This window comes from Nipponia nippon, unplaced genomic scaffold (assembly GCF_047370975.1).
Source record: "Nipponia nippon isolate SJK-2023a ecotype South Korea unplaced genomic scaffold, ASM4737097v1 scaffold_4, whole genome shotgun sequence".
Lineage (NCBI taxonomy): Eukaryota > Metazoa > Chordata > Aves > Pelecaniformes > Threskiornithidae > Nipponia > Nipponia nippon.
Genome location: NW_028262358.1, coordinates 67,983,758 through 68,000,533, shown reverse-complemented (window position 1 = coordinate 68,000,533; position 16,776 = coordinate 67,983,758). Strand labels below are relative to the sequence as shown.

The window sequence follows — 16,776 nt, the reverse complement described above, 5'->3', positions numbered from 1 at the left end:
CACTTTACCTGGTAATTATAATGTAACTGTGTAATCGTATTAAAATAATTCCATATTTATTTTAAGATAGCTTTAGAATAAACTATTTTTTGTCCATTCTGCTGAATCTAACTTAACGTAGTTAGTCTGTGCTGTGTTTTATTGGCTTGTGCTTTCCTGAAAGCTTCCAATCTCACTTTTAGCTAGGTCATTCTGCCTGAAGGAAAGACTAAAAAAGTTGTGGCTTACTCTCCTCTTTGCTGGTTGTGCATTTCTGCTTCCCTTTCATCTTGAGATGCTGTAGTGTTTATTCTGAAACTTTTATCTTTACTATTACACCGAATGAAATACACTAGCAGAATATAAAAGCTGTAAAACTCAACCTGGTTAGTCCGGTCAGTGAGGCATTAATGAAATACTGCAAAGTTTAGCATTTCTCATAAGGTGCTAATGTGCTTTCAGCTTCCTGATTTTAAAAATGGGATTTCTGTTGAAATGAATGCTAGAGTTGATATTAGTGCTTTGGCTTGTGAAGCTTAATGATATGCATTTTTATGACCCAGTAGCAAATTATAATGCCTCTCCTCTTCTGTGTTAACCTGTTTCTGTTGACTTATGCTTGAAGGTGTTGTGTGTGACCCTATGCTGCAACCTTCTTGGTGTGCATTTCTATCTGTTTGTATCTGCACAGTGCCCTGGAAGCTGCTTTGGGCTCACCAGAGGTGCAGCTAGCAACCCCAAGGGTTCAGTTTCAGATCTAATACACTGAAAATACTTCCCCTCTATCTGATTTGTTGTATAATTTCTTATTCTGCCAGCTTGATAGATGTTTTTCATATTGCTCTTGAAGTACTACATACATATCTGTCCTTTTTTTGGTCTTGATATTGACCTGTTGGCGTAATCCTTGTCATCTCTCACGGTGCATTTTTTTTAGGGGTCAGAGTTGGCACATGTACCCAGAAGACTCCTTATTTGTAAGGAGACACTCTGCCGCAGAGTTGCGCATCTAAGCAGAATTGTTAGTAATGCTTTATGTCCGAAAGTGACTGGTGGCAACATTTGAGTGCTTGTATTGCAGCAGATGATAGTAAGGAAGCACGCAGTACTATGAGCAGACCTGTGCGGCGTTTGTCTGTAGTCTCAGGGGCAGAGGTAAAATAGAGAAGCAAAAATAAAACAACTAATGTTGTGTGGGATGCTGCGCTAGAGAGCAGGTGCGGGCTGCGTGGTGTGTCTGGGCAGCGTCCTGTTCCCTCGGCACAGTGGGGTCTCCCCGTTACATCCTTGGCATGGCTGTGTCCGCTTGGCTGTCTCACTGGGAGTCTTCCGCCTTAATCTGCTCCGTCTTCCTAACTGTGGAAAATTTGTGCTTAGGCCTCTCATCTCCCCTGCTTGTTTTTCACAGTATGATCTCTGCCACCATTGCTTGCCTTGTGGGACCCCTGGTAAGGTACAGGATGCTATCCTTGACTTGGTTTCCCTAATTTCAGTTCATTGCTTTTTTACATATTTCCTGAAGGAGCTGAGAGAGCCATTTAAACCTAGATCCTCAGAGGAGTTAGGATTTTTATTTCCTCTTGTGCATCTGAGCTTTAATTTCTATGCATATGCCCACAGCGGCAAATAAAGGTGAGACTGTGCTATGGGTCTCCAAAGTTTGTCACTTTAAATTTTACGCAGAAAATAGTAACTAGCTCCTTGTCAAATTAGTCTCCTTCCTTGTTCTCGTTGCTGCTGGTTATTGGGGCTGATTGGATTAAAGCTGGTGGGAGGATATTTTCACATGTTGCTCTTCTGCTCTCATTTAAGTGTGTGGAGGAACTTCTGTAGTTCAGTTCCCCATTTGCAAAGTAGCGACTTAGAGCATTTTCCTACCTCATTGGTTGAGAGGTATTGATTCTGCAGGACTATGAAAATCTATAGAGAGAATTGCACGATCTTGAACATTTTTTTTTTTTTTTAATCTGTATGTCTTTCCAGGACTTGCAGTGGGCACAGATGGCCAGAGACAAGCTATCAAGTCCATTGAGTGTTCTAAAAATAATCGGATAGTTCATTGACTTCTGCTTTGCTAGTGCTTTGACTGTGCTATTGTTTATGTACTCAGTTTTGGGAAGTAATGCTCGCAGTTGGAGGATTGATCATTGATGCTTTAGAGCCAGCAAACAGGAATTCTGGGTGCTTACCCCTGAGCGCAGCGAGCAGGTCCTTTTGTTATCTCATGAAAATGTAAACTGCTTAAACTACAAGTAGCAAGGTGTATTATTCTTCATGCCTGAGAAAGGAGGGAAAAGAGAGGAAAAATAATTAAAGTAGAAAAATTTATCAACATTTTAGAGGATTTAGGATGCTCTACTCTATTTTTAATGTTCCCCTCAAAAATATAGTTCCCTTCCCCTTTGTTTATCCTCACACTTAGAGCATCTGCTGCTGCTTTGAATGTACCATGACAGGAGGCTGCTGTCCTGCAGTGCCAGGTGGCAGAGCGGGCAGCGGGAGCTGGAGGCAGCATTTCTGGGGCTCTCGGGAGGGTGGTGGCCGTTGCAGTGGTGTGGGTACCCACAGTCAGGAGTTCAGTCTGTTCCTGTGATATTTTTTTTTTTTTTTTTTTGGTGCGTGTGGGGGGCCTTGGTGGAGCATTCCCGCTGTTGTTACAAACTCCCAGTAACACCCCCAAAACTCCCTGGCAGCAAGCCTAAACAGACAAAGCAAGTATCCGAAAATATGCTAATATAAATGGAAAAAATCCAGAGCAATAGGACTAACATAAAAATATACTGTACTTTTTGCTGTATTCTGTTCTTTTCTTGATGTAATTATCAGGTGCTGACATTGGCTGAATTTGGAGAGTAGCAAATTTTTAACAGGATCCTTACTTAAATGCATTGTTTGTCCATCAGGAATATCTTTCCTTTTGAAATTGCCTAATAAAAGAATCAGCATTGCTATAGACGTGTAGCACATGCTATAGACATGTATAGCTGTCCGTTTCAGTTTTAGTGTAGAAAGGGTTAAACTGAGCCTGAAATTTCTACAAAATCAGCTTTGTCATCATTTGAGTTTGGACTGTACTCATGATATATGAGTAAGATGTCTGTCTCCCAGCATATAAATATCCCCCAAATATGTACATTTTTAATAGTCTGCCTGATTCAGTCTTTGTCTCTACCAGAAAGGAGCTACTGGGAAAGTGAGATTCATTTTAATCATATATCCTCAATAACATTTTAAGCAGTTAATATTAATAAAGAATACCTGAAATTTCTTTCTTGAGAGATATCAAAGGACAGGTAGGGGGGGAAGTGTGGAGTAGGGTTACTTTTTTTTTGATGTAACTTTAAAACATCAGTGACAACCTATAAAGTAAACGTGGCTTTCGTACTGTTACTGCTTAAAGAACTAAAAATTGAAAAGGACCTTTCAGAAATACTGGTTTTCAGTAGCAGTTACTGCAGGTTATGCTGTGGTCCTCCTAGCTTTCAGGCTTTTTTTTTCCCCCTTAAAGCCAACCAGTACATGAAAAATTCCCAACAACAAAAGTGAACTCAGAGGTTATGAAGTCTGCACTCCTAATCAATTTGCTTCCCCTAGTACTACATTTTCAAAGTATAATTTTCAGCCTTAAATATGCCTTCCTAGAACACCACCTTTGTTTCTTCTAAGAAGGTGAGCTAAATAAGTTTTAAGTCAACAGAGTGGAACCTGATGTTAAATTATTTTATTGTGAAAATTTTCATTAATTGGTGACTGGATATGAGATCCCTGGGTATTTTTATCAGCAAAAGAAAAAAAAAAATCGCTGAATGCCTTTGTTACTTCTGGTCTATGGATAACATTCCAGTTTTCTGAGTACCCATCTGTTCTGAATATTTTAATTTTTTTTTAAAGTTCTTGATTTATTACCCCTCACCGTGTGGAAAAGACTTGGAGTTGCATTTAGCTGATGTGGGAAGAACAAGCTCCGTACCTGCGTTGTCATTGCTAGCTTTGTTTAGCTTGATGAAAGCAAACAGCAAACCTTACCCTTGGCGAGCTGAGCAATGCCGCGCTGGTTTGGTGCTGCAGCATCTGTGCTTAGGTCTAGGCTTAAGCCCTATGTCCTCTCTCTTCGTGCCCCTCTTTGCCGAAGCAGGGGCTGGCTGCTCTGGCACTGGGCAAGACAGGGCTGTGGGCAGGCAGGGTTTTCTCCTCCTGGCTCTCTTCATCTGCTAGCACTGTGCCGGAGCAGGGCTGGTATTCCCCTGTCTGGGCTCGGTCGATCGTGGGAGAGGAAGGGAATGAACGGAAGGTGCACAGGCCGAGGCCCTGAGGACAGCTCTCGCTTCCCTCTGTTCATCCCACCTGCTCATGTTTCGATGAGGTGAGAGGGGCTGTCCCCACTTCCCTCTTCTCTTTCCCGTGGGTCCCACTGTCCTCGTGGTCATGGGTTTAATGTTATGTTGGTGCTCTGTGGTTATTTGATCGTTCTTGGTGTCAGCGTGAGACTCAACTCTGGCCCGTCAGTGCCCTTGCCCATACACTGCAGAGTGTAGTGAAGGCAAGGCAGGCAAAGGGGAAAGAGTGGTTCCTTTTTCTTTGAACTCTTTGTAGTTTGCTATAGAGGTTGTAGTTGCATGCTTTGAAAGATTTATTGTAACTCTAAATGCAGTGCTAACAAAGCCACCGTTTCTGATTCTCTGAAGATCTAAGGACATGCTCCAGCAGGGAAAATAAGGATGCGTTGAAATTCTCAGGAAGTATGTGGTATCTTCGTACAGACTGGACATCTGAGCAGGGCAATTTGTTTTGATGCTATTCTTATGCTACTGTCATGTAGGTTTCTGTGTCCGGTTGAAGACTGCGACATGCATTCACTTGGAGAGGTAAAATAGTGTTCTCTTTATGAAGCCAAAGCTGTCATAGGCAAATTTGCCATTTAAAGAGTGACCATTACTATAAGACTCTGCCTGATGCATAAAGATCAGAGAGACTAGATTCTTTTTGATGCATTGGATGTGCATCTTACTCTTAATGAGTAAGAAAAAGTGCATTTTGAAGCAATGGACTTTAATGGCTGTGGACTAATGCTCCATAAATATGGAGAGAAAATTATGGCAAGTATTTCTGATAGAATCTAGAATGATATGTTCTTGGGCTTTTCAAGTAGATTAGTCTATTTTTGCTACATTATCTCTTTTGTTGACATCTGGTAGTTTGTTGCTTATGATCTTTTAATGTAGGGGAAAATAATGGAAACTGATTAGGTCCTGGAGGAATTTTTCTTCTTTTGGTACGAATCGTAATTTATGTGACTTCCATTTCTTTGTTATACAGCCCATTAGACTGAAATGTTTAGTAGTAACTTCTGGTTTGAACTTTAATCTGGAATACTGATAAAGAACTCTTAATAAGTTAACTTATTTTGTGCATGTACATGAGCCGTTGGGGTAGCTTGAATGTGTGTTGAACAGGGAAAGAGGATAAAACATCTTGGCAGAAATCTTGGACAGCAATTGATCTAACTTGTGTATTGTTCACAACAGTCAAACCTGTGTAAAGAATGTAGATTGCTCTTTTTTCCTTTACGTTGTTTTAAAACTTTCTTATTTCTCACTATTTTACAGAATTTTTATAAAGTGAACATTATATATCTTTCTGGTTATACTGTTTGTATTGGATATTTCCAAAGCTTCTCTTGATCTTCCTGTCTATAAAACACACGAAACCAGGAAGATGTTCTGGTATAAACTATTCAACAGCTTGCAAAATATTTTAATCCTTCTAGTGTTTTAAAACTTGCTACTGCTCTTTGGGTTACCTGCTTTGCAGTATCTCTCTTCCTCTGCTAGAGAAACTGGTCTGAGTGCATTTATTGTTTTTTTCTCATTGTGTACTAATTGGATATCACATGGCAAACATTGACTGGTTAAAGTTTTACTTTGCTTTGTCACTGAGTCAGTTGCATTTCCACAACCTTGTTGGTTTTTGTAGGTGTTGTTGACATGTTGATTTATAAACTTCCTGTTTTCACATGTTATATACAGGGGACTCTGCCTGGATATGAGGTACTAAGGGGAAAAAGAGCACCACGCTTGTCTGCTCACCTTGCCTATTTGACTGTACATAATGGAGACCAAGGAAGAGAAGAAGGAACGAAGACAAGGCTATTTTGCTCGGTAAGGTTACAGGGTTTATTTCAATGTTGACTAAAATATGGAACTCGTCATTGTGCCTTTTTCACAAGCTTTACAATTTTTAAAGTATGTATAAAAATGAAACCCATGCTGCATTATGTATTCAGAAAGTGCTTTCCTTGCTGTGTCCCTGATGTTGGAGTAGTCATTTTTTCCTTTTAGGTAGTGGAGATAAACTTGAATTATAATTGTTATTTGTAACACAGACCTGTTCTTGGGTACTCAGTTGCAAATTGCACTGCATTTGATGTTCCACCATCCAGTTCCTGAAGAGTGTTTATGAAAACAAGCACATCTAAAACATAAACATGTCTAAACGTTTTATCTGATTTCAAATAAAGCACAAACTAAGTAGTATTATCTCATAGGATAAGATCAGCTAAGAAAGGGTAGTTATATGCTGATAGGTTAAGCTGGCTAGATTGTATCATCTTTATAAATGCAAGCAATGTTTTTTTAGCCAATCATTTTTATCATTTGGAATTAATGATTGGTAATTTTTAAGAAATAAGTGATGTTGATTTCCTAATTTGTCTTTGTTAATTTAGCAAGTCTGTAATCATCTCTGAGCTCTGATGTACAAGAAGAACCAAAGCTCGCTCACTTTGGGGGGGGGTTGGAGGGAGAGGAAATCAGTATGAAAACTATCTTTGACTCAAAGATACTTTCTGCACCATTGAAGAGGAAAAGCGTATACTCTCTCCACTCTGTACTAAATAACTATTATTGAAACTGCACTAAAACCCTAGCCTTAGCATCTAGAGACATGCCTGTTGCACCACGTAGAAGCAGTAGAGTGGGGAGAAGTTGCAGCACTTCTTTATTGCTGTTCAGGTGGTATGTAGTGGTGGCGAAAGACTTGAGGAGGTTTTGTGGTGAAGGACGTGTTAATGGCAGGTAACTTGCTTTCTGTTTGGAGAAATGCAATTATGGGACATAGCAGGACATTAGGCAAGGGTCAAAAAGACCTGAAATCAATTCTTAGTTCTAGCACTTACCTGCTGTGTAACTTTGGGGAGGTCATCTGTCTCTCTCCCTCCTGGCTTGCATCTTTTTTCTTTACGTAGGTTGCAGGCCCTTAAATGAGGTTCCCACTCTAAACAAACCTGTGTATAATTTCTGCAAGAATGTTCTTGCAGACCCTCAAGTCATGTTGTAATAGAAGCTAAAGTAGGTCAGAAGGTGGTACGCCCAGCTTACCTTCACGTACGTTGTGTGTGTGTGTGTGTGCAGTCAGGGACAGAAGCAGAACTGAATTTACATGTCCTTGATTTTAGGCTAGCGTCTTAAGTCTAGCATGCTTCCTCTAGCAAACAGGTGTCCCAGCATCTTGCCAGATGAATGGTTTGAATGCTTTTCACGACCCATGTAAATGTCACGTGAGTACCTGAAAATAATAGGCAGCTTATATTGCCCTTAGTACAAAGGCAGTTCTAACAATGTCCCTACATGTTTTTTTAAACTTTTTAATAAAAATTTAGCTTTTGACTTGATGTAGATGGAGGTTCCCAGCTTAGATGCCCGATACTGGGACATCGAGATAATTTAATCAGGTACGTCAGCTTTGATGTTGCTGTCAGTTTTGGTTGTTTCGGGGACACCTGTCCTGTTTTTAAATTTAAGCACTCAAGTTTAATAAGTTTTTTGGCCCTCATCTTTTGTGTGCTACTTCAAACACCCTGCTTTTCCTGCCTGCTTGGGCTCATATTTGTTAAGCCAAGAGCAACCTCAGCTGATTCCCCAACACATGCATCCCTCTACTTCCATTACCGTTTTTTTCCCCCCTTACCTCTTATTACTGTTATGTTTTGTGAGTCTAAGATAATAATAGTATTTACAAAAGCTAAATTTATGTATAGTAAATGTTCTTATGAGACAAGGACTCTCCCCCCCTCCCTATCTGAATCTTGTTATTTTTGCCTATGATCAGATGTTCATGGGAGAAGACTCTACTGCTTACCAAGGAAGAGAATGGGAAATGGGTTAGACTTTTTGCCAGCAGGAGGGAAAACTGTGCTCCGTATCGGGAGGGTGGGGAAAAGGGCTCTGCTCTACCCAGGGCTGAGAAGAAGGATCCTGCTTATATCCTTGTTAGAAAGGAGAAAACATATGTATTCAATACTGATGAAATAAAATCTTTTATAGCTACCTTGTGGACTACATTAATGAAAATACACAAATTTTAATAGAAAACTTCACTCTCTAATGTGAGAGGAAAGGTTATTGTGGTATTAACAAGAACAAAGGCATTAACTGAAAAATGGGAGACGATGGGTCTTTCTCTTAAACTCCTGCTAACAGAAACCCAGGTTCTGTGTTGGCAGAGCAAGGGAGCATGTGGGTATGAACAGCGGGGTGAGCAGTGGCCTTGCTGTCCTGCCAGCATCCCAAAGTGTCGGAGTTCCCATCGGAAGGGGGCTTTTGGCCTTCAGGCTAGTGTAATCTTGGCCCCTCCTGGACAGCTTTTGGTAGGGGTGGCGCTCAGTGTCTGACTGGTTGCGCTAGCAATTGTTGGAAAGGTTAGCTTGAGAACCCCAACACCGTTGAAGTGGTTAGCATGGTGGTAATTACGTGGTGACAAACCAGCTCCTGAACTGCTAGAGGGGAAGCAAGATTAATGTGAAATAACTGTCTGCATCTCTATCTCCCAAATTTAATGTTATAAATAAGCTGGTTTAAACATTCATCCTCTAAAATGTTTAAAATCATCTATAGAAGAGAGCCACCCAGCCATTTTATCTTTCCACTACAGATCTTCACGGTCTGAGTGCCTCAGTTTTCCTGGGTCTCTTCCCCTCCCTATGGCAAGCGAAGCTGAAATAAAACCCTCGCCATCCGTTTTTGCTGCTTACCAAATGCTCCTTTACCCACTGTGTTTTGTGGTAAAGGGCTTGTTTTTTGTCGTAGTTGGCAAGAAATGAAACAAGTAACTTTTCAAACAAAATAGAAACGTCTACAAAACTTTTCGAAGACCAATTTAGATTCCTTATGCAGATAAGATGTTACAGCTCGTGGGAGTTTAACAGGCAAGAAGTGAAAGTATAAGAGTAACATGCAAGCATAAATTTCTCTTATGCAATAGGTCCTTATTTAAGACTGCTACTCCTACTTAAAGACTATTCTGTGTAGTTAAGTTTTCTTGCCTAATTCTTCAAACCTTGTTTTTAGGCTCTTCTGTTGACTTCTGTGTCATTAGCTCCCAAATGGACCAATATTACTCCAGCTCTTGCAAAGAACTCTGTCTCCTCTTGCTGTGAAGTCTGTTCTGTTATCCAGCATGTCCAAAAATAAATGGTACAGTGTAATATAGATGTACAATGGCACATCTGTGTGTATTGGGTCTCTGACTCTACTGTGACATTTGGTGCTTTTTATTTTGATTATGTACCCTTGAACCCTGGTACAACTTGCAATTTCCCTCTGCCTGTGCTTCCTTTATCTTCCCTCTCTCCTTACAGAATGGAGAACCTCTCTGTTTCCCTCTGCCCCATTGCATAGGGTCAAGTTGAGAGGTTTTAACCTTGTGAAATGAGTAGCTATTAAAATTTCAACTTAATTTAAAAAGAAATTACCAAAATGAGTGACGTGTCACATGGAAAGAATTGCCTTGGATATAAATTGGTAGTCTGGAACACTGAGTGTACAGCTTGAAAATGGAATTGCTTTGCATGTGCTATTGTGTGATACTGGATATATTTGGACAAGAAGTTCTAGAAGATGAGAAACCATAAGGGAAGAGTTTGAGTAGCTTTCTGAAGGAATGACAAAAAGGGGCTCTTTTAGTTTCAAGTTTTCTGTGTCTCTTAACCTTCCTCACTGTGAATTTCTCAGCATTTTGCATGCTTTATATCATCTATCATCTATGTCAAGTAGCTCTCTACTACTTTCTTAGCAGAGAACAGCAAATAAGTAGTGCTTTATTTGAAAAAGTGTTACTTTTCAACAAGTCAACCGAGATGCTTACATTAATTTCATTAATAGTTATGTCTCCAACTTGTGGTGACCTTAATCTGAAGAATGCTGTATAGAGATGAACCGTAAAACTGATACTCACTTTGAATGATTTTTTAATAGTTTCCAGGGGAATTATGAATTTTAGTTCTGAGTCTCTTTTTTTTTTTTGGTCACCATGGAGAGCCAGATTTTTGAAGTCAAAGATGAAGTGCTTGTATTAAGGAAAATATTCTCACTGGGATCTGGGTGCTTTTGTGTTTATTGAACTTATATTGGTCTTGTTACCACCATACTTTCGAAAAAACAACACAAACGTCTGGGACATGGTCCAAAGCCCATCTGAGTAGGCAGAGACTCCCTTTAGCTCCAGATTGCTAATACTCTGTCAGAACCTGAAGCCAGTTGTACAGGCTGATGTTCACCTCGTGTTGCTTTATGATGTGACTATTTAAGGGAAATAAAGGAATTTACAGCATGTTTTAATTTAATTTGGATTCTTGGCTTAGATACCTAAATTTACATTCAATCAGATTAAGATTTGTGCATTAAAACCAAGATTTTAAAAAGACACATATGAGTGTTTAGTACAGTTGCCACTTACTTGTTACAAGGCTCTAATTTACAGCTTTTTTTTCTTCTAATTATTTTTAATACCTAAAAATAAGTAAAACAAACCATACAACAAATAGTATACAGTATTCCAATCGCATTAGTTGTTTACGACCTAACCTTAGCTTTCCTTTTAAACATTCACAGCCTATGACAGTAGGAAACATTAATACATAGCTGCTGGGCTGTAAACCGCTGGAGCCTGGAAGGCTTAGCTGGAGAAGGAGTCATATATACTTGTCATATTGTTATGGTCTTTCCCTGGTCCTTGCTCTTGGCTGCTGTTGGAGGCAGGGTGTTGGCTTGCACGGACCCTTGGTCTGACACACTATGGTTACTCCTTTGGTCAGTCTTTTTGCATATTACAAACTAACAAACAGGTTTATAAGCATCTCATTTGGATTTTTTTCTGGCTGTGTTCTGTTTTATTCCTGTATTCGGTATTTGTACAGTTCTTATTTTTCGTTCCTGTGGCTATTAAGATGCAAGAAGATGATGACATGAGAAAAATGCAGTGAGCACAGAGGGAATGTGTGGAAAGGGAGGATATCAGTGGTGGCTAGGAAGGAGGGAAACCCAAATAAAGGAGTATATGTACAAACATACTTTCTTGAGCGCATCTCCTATATGTGAGACTTTGTCATAGGTTTTTCTGTCAGGTACTTTTCTTGTTGGCCAGACTCATTATATCCACCCAACAGGCTTCAAATGTTGAGTGCTCCTCAGATCACTATTTCTCCAGCAATCGTCTCCTTGCAATTGTTCTTGCTCTGCTGAGCCAAAGTGTTGATGTTTATTCAGGTTTCCTGTAGCACCCATAATTTATTTTCTGCTTCTAGAAGGAAAAGTTTCCACACATTGTTTTTAAAACAAACCGTCGCAAAGGTTTATCTTGGGTGTGCAGAATAGTCAAGCCAAGATCCTAGAGATGCTTAAATTTTTTTAAATGACTCTAGGAAATAATACATCATTTCAGCTGATCTGTATAATGGAAATTTCTCAGCTCTGCTTCCAGACATATAAACATTACCTCATAATCCTGTTACTGAAACTAAAAACAGTATTGCATTTTACTCATATTGTTTCGACCAATAACATGTATGCCCGAGGCATTTTATTTTCAAAGAAAAGGCTGAAGATATCACTACTTCAGATTTATGGGGTGCAATGGATATTATTTGCTCTGTTATTTAGGGGTGTGTGGGGGGGATACTTGATTTGCTATGTTGGCTGCTGAAAGAAGCCATAAAATATTTTCTGAAACATACAGTATTGCGATTCGCCTTCCAGTTACTTAAAATTGAGGGGTTTCAATGTTTTTAGCAGACTTTTTGCCTGCTGCTGTGTAGGTTAGTATTTCAGCTGTCCTTTGCAACCGTTGTAGTTTTCAGACACTAAAGAATGTCTAGAATTTCACAGAGAGCAGCACCAGGAGCTTTGGGAGGTTGGTCAGGTCCTTCAGATGCCTGAGAGACACTTGCTGTTCATTGCTCATAAACTTACTGTTGTATATATTAAAAAAAATGAAAGTTTTCTTTTTATCATAGGTGTACACCTGGAGAATGAGAGTTGGGGGGAAAAATCAAACCTGCTTTTTCTGAAGAGTGTTGCAGTGCAGGGAGAAGTACGTTGAACAGCTGCTAATCTTGGGAACTGTTTCCTCATCTTGCGTTGCTGTTGCTTTCTGGACTCTGAGGTTTTTATATTAGTGGTCTTGTAATTCTGTGGTGCCGGATGAGAGTCAGCAGAAGAGCGTGAATTACCATCCTCTACTTAGCCTGTGAATCACAGAATTATTCCCAATGTGAGTGCTTCCTCTGGGAAGCATAAACAAGGCAGTGGTTTCTGCAGCCTCGGTTCTTTCCAGTGCTTTCATCCTCGAGAGTAGTGGAGTCATTTAGGATTGAAGAACAATTTTGTTATTGGATAACAGGGTTAGTGCAAGTATCTAATGGGGCCCTGAGACTTTCTTCAGGGTTTTTCAAAATTTTCCAGTACCAGAAATGCTATTTATGGAGATACAAAGCTTGCATAAGATGGGAAGCATGGTTAATCTCACCCGTTCACTTCCCTCTGCATGTGAAGTGAGACTGGATAACAGTGTGGGCTCTGTATAAAGAGGGTTTGTTTTTTTTTTTTTTTAGGAAAGAGAAGAAAGGCAGAGTTTTATGTTGTTCTTGATTTCTTTGAGGGCTATATCACAGAATATACAGAGAAAAGAGTTTCTGTTTATTTAATCTTCAAACATGCTGTCTCACACCAGCAATTTCAGAATTTTCGCTAAATCACCTTGCAAGATATGTATAAGGCTGGCTTGTTAGGCAGCAAGCTTACAATGACCTTATATTTGCTTTTCCCAAAGGGACCTTTGGGTGTCTTTTATCAGCCTTTAAAAAGAAACTGCAAAAAAAGAAACTTATTTAGCCTCCTTTTTAGAACATAAATAGTTACACGATAGGCCTTTTGATGTGGGAGTCTGTGCGGTTTTGATAAGAGTTGCTGTTAACATAGTTGTAATGTATTTTGTCTCCTTCCCTGTAGCCTGCAGCCACGTGTGCCAGGCACAAGGGGTGTGCTGGAGGCTCCTGGTGGGCCGTGCCATTTACCTTTTCGCTCTTGGACGGATTTAAAGACATTGTATCTTAAAGGCTATAAAATTTGGGGGCTTCAAAAGATGGCTTTCTGGATAGGTGAGATACAGACTTTTTACTGTTGTCTGTAGGAAACTGATATACTTAATTACACTGCATTTCTGTAGCGTGTGCAGGTATGGTCTCGTCCCTTCAGCCTCCCCGATGTGTCTTCTCTTCTGCTTTTAGGACCTACTGCATAAAATTCTGCTTAATCCCAGTGAACTGTTTTAAAATTAAGCTTAGCTTAAGCGCTGGTGAAAATTAGCATTAATACTTGGTGGATGTGTGATTCCACAGTCAATTTTAAAGTGATGCTGTGTAAGATGCTACCGGAAGAGGTGGTCCCACTCAGTCTTCTGGTTTTGCCATGCCTCTTATGGATGGCAGAGCTGCCATCAAGGAGCTGCTGTGGCATGAAGGCCCCTTCCAGAAGCAGCCACAGTTTTGTTTAAGTGTCATGGAGGCATACACCTGAAGAGATGCCTAATGGTACTGACTTTTTGGTGGTGCTCTTAATCATCTCTTGCTCGTGCTCTGAGAAATCCCAGCTGTCTTACCACCTCGTGGCAGCAGTCCTGGTCAGCTCTCCTGTGCTTTATACCAGATGGTAGTAGGGAGTGGGGTGTACAGTATTTTGAGAAGGAGAAGAGTCGGCATCGTGAGATACGTTAGAGTTTGCTGAAGAAAAGCCGGGTAAAATAAAAATACCTGCAGGAATGTGCTTTTGGAGAGAGGCAGTTTTTTCCCCTCTGTCTGAGGGACTGGAAAGCATTACGTAGCTACCTAAGGGAATTATGTTGGTACGAGAAGAAATGCTGTAGATCCTGCGTGGCGACACTGGGTGACTGTCTGCTTGCACTGTGTCTGAACTGTTAGTTGCATGTTCTGCCGTTTCTGCTGCGTGCCAGTGGGCATTGGGCTCCCCGGTCCTGCCTCTCCCAGGGAACAAGGCTTTTTTCCCCCTTCCTTGGGGCTTTGGACAGGGTAAGAGGCGGTGTGGATATTCCTGATGGCATTAGGTTCCCTGTGGTGCCAGGCTGGTAAGCTCTCATGCCCTCAGCATTAATCCAGCTTCCAGACTGGGTTTGGAGGGGATTTCTCCCCACCCCTCCCCGCTCCTGCCAATCTGATTATGGGGAGGTGGGTTGTAAGTGTAGGTTTGTGGTGGTTTTTTTCTGTCCTACTCTGTAGTCTGGGCAGGGAGTGTTTCCTAGGATCATCTGAAATTTAAGCATGTATGTTAGCTATGCTCTAAGTCTCTTGTGCTATTCCATTGAGGTCCGTGGGATTTGTCCTGTTGATATGTGTGGGAGAAAATCCCAAGGAGAGCAGCAGAACTGCTTAGGAATTTGGCCGGGAGGGAGAGGATTGTCCTTATGCTGGAAAACCTTTGTAATGTAAATGAGCCATAAATCAGCTCTCTGGGTGCCTTAATGCACTGAGTATTTTCCTGTCAGACAGCAGTCTCTGGCACAGAGAACTTGTCTTTTATAGCACTTAATATACTGCTAACAACTCCAGGTTTCTACCACTGTTTTTCTGGAGTGGCTGTTTTTATTTCAGTAGCCTTAAACTTAACATCTAGCCAATCATAGATAAACTTTAGTTTAAATTATATTTTATGTTTTTGACGTAACAGTACATTTCTGTAAGCTGCTGGATTTTTGCTTTCAGTAATGCTTCTGTAAATACATGGCTTCAAGGTGTTAATCACGTTTCAGTCAGATGGTCTTTAAAAATCGGATCTCCTTAAGCAGAAGGTTTATCTGTATCTTCAGTATTTGTGTTAAAAAGGTAATGCTCCTCTTTCCACCCGGACCACAGCAGGTGCTGCATGTAGCAGTTCTCTTTGCCTGAGGCTGAGAAGGGTCTTCTGTTACTATAGAAGTGTTTTGTGTTACAAATGCTGCCAAACCCTCTTCCTTTTTTTCTTTTTTTTTTGGGGGGGTGCAATCCCACATAGTGTCTTAAAACTACAGCATATGACTCTGGTCCCGTGAACTGATGCATTTGAGCAATTTTATGCATATGAAGAATCATACTGTTCAGTTTAACAGAATGGTGAAAGTTGCTACAGCTCTGTTCCTACGAGCAAGGGTGGTGGGAGCAGGTCCAGGGCACTGCTGCTGCGGGGTGCGATGCCAGGGCACGGGAGAGGAGGGGAGGCCAGCAGCTCCCCCCCCACCTGCCGTAGCAGGGGTAGGACCCAGCATGCCAGGAAGCTTTCCTTCCCAGCCCAGGAGGGAATGGGCAAGGGGGGACAGTGGCAGGCGGCAGGACAGGGCGTTGCAGAGCACCTGCCTTATCTGGCGGTGGCCAGCCGGGTTTGCGAGGAGGCCCTTGTCCTTGAACGCAGCAGGGGATTGAAGATAGCTGGCCTGCTTCTCCCCACCACCCTCCTGCTCCGCTTCTGCAGGGAGGGGGCAGCATGTAACCCCCAGGCCGTGCTGCAGCCTGGGTACGTGTGGTTGCTGCCAGGAGTGAGGCCACTCGGTGTTAAGCAGAGGGGCTGCCTTATAAGATCAAATTCAAGAGCACTGTAACTTTCTTGTTTCCTCAGCTTATTATTCTAGTTCGGCATCTACCTGAAGTGCGTTGGGACCTTCCGGACTTGCAGAGTCCGGAGAACGTGGAGGTGGAGCAGAACCTCTTGTGTCCTCCTGTCGCCTCTTCTTCCATCGTGCTGATGGAGGGCAAGATTTACTTTCTGCCTTCGTTTTCCCCCTGCGGTAATTGCTTCTTCCCCTTCCAATCATAAACATTTTGATAGCATGTTTAAAGTTTCAGCTGAAGAGTAAATGAAAAAATCCAAACTTTTTTTTCAGTCAAAAATAAAAGGGTAAATAATTTAATATTTGATATAAAAAACACAGAGAAATTTTAAGACTTAGTAATTAACACACGCTTTGTCTCTTGCAAGTGTAAACATAATGGAGGACCTGCGACATTACTATAGTGGTATGGCTGCTGAAAAATATCGGACCGTGCCAAATACTTATTTTAGCATAAGATGTACGCATATGAGAAGTTGCATTGGTACATGCATGCCATGTGACTGTCCCATGTAGAAAAGCCCTGCCCTGTCGTGTCATCTTTATACTTACAGTTAATCATCTTTTGACTGTAGGATTAAAAAGGTCATGCCATATTATTTTATATAGAAGCATTGATGCAAACGTCTCCTCTGGGTGGAGGGGAGTTATCATTCTCACTTATGAAATATCCATTGTAGGAGACAATATTGCTCATTATTCCAAACGCTGAAGCTACAGATTCCTCACTTTTCCAGCCATTATCAGCATTGCTGGGTGTTTCTTTGAACTTTACTCCATGTAGCAGGATCTTCAGTCCACTTGGGCATTTCCTTGCCTGTGCTGAGTGGTTGTCACTTAATGGGAACTCTATTCAGGAAGCCAATTAAACTG

The 16,776-nt window shown here is 41.1% G+C and overlaps 1 protein-coding gene across 8 annotated transcripts in view; it reads left to right on the top strand.

Moving 5' to 3' along the window:
- The window catches only part of NCOA7 (nuclear receptor coactivator 7), a 98,282-nt gene that overhangs the window by 19,968 nt on the left and 61,538 nt on the right, over positions 1-16,776 (top strand). For 7 of the 8 annotated variants that reach the window (XM_087773616.1, XM_087773614.1, XM_087773618.1 and 4 more), the window contains one exon: positions 6,006-6,137. In XM_087773616.1, the coding sequence (XP_087629742.1) occupies positions 6,088-6,137 (50 nt within the window). In that variant the 5' untranslated portion in view covers positions 6,006-6,087. Of the gene's footprint in view, positions 1-6,005; positions 6,138-16,062; positions 16,081-16,776 lie in introns of those variants that run through there. The other variant, XM_087773620.1, reaches the window with a different exon arrangement.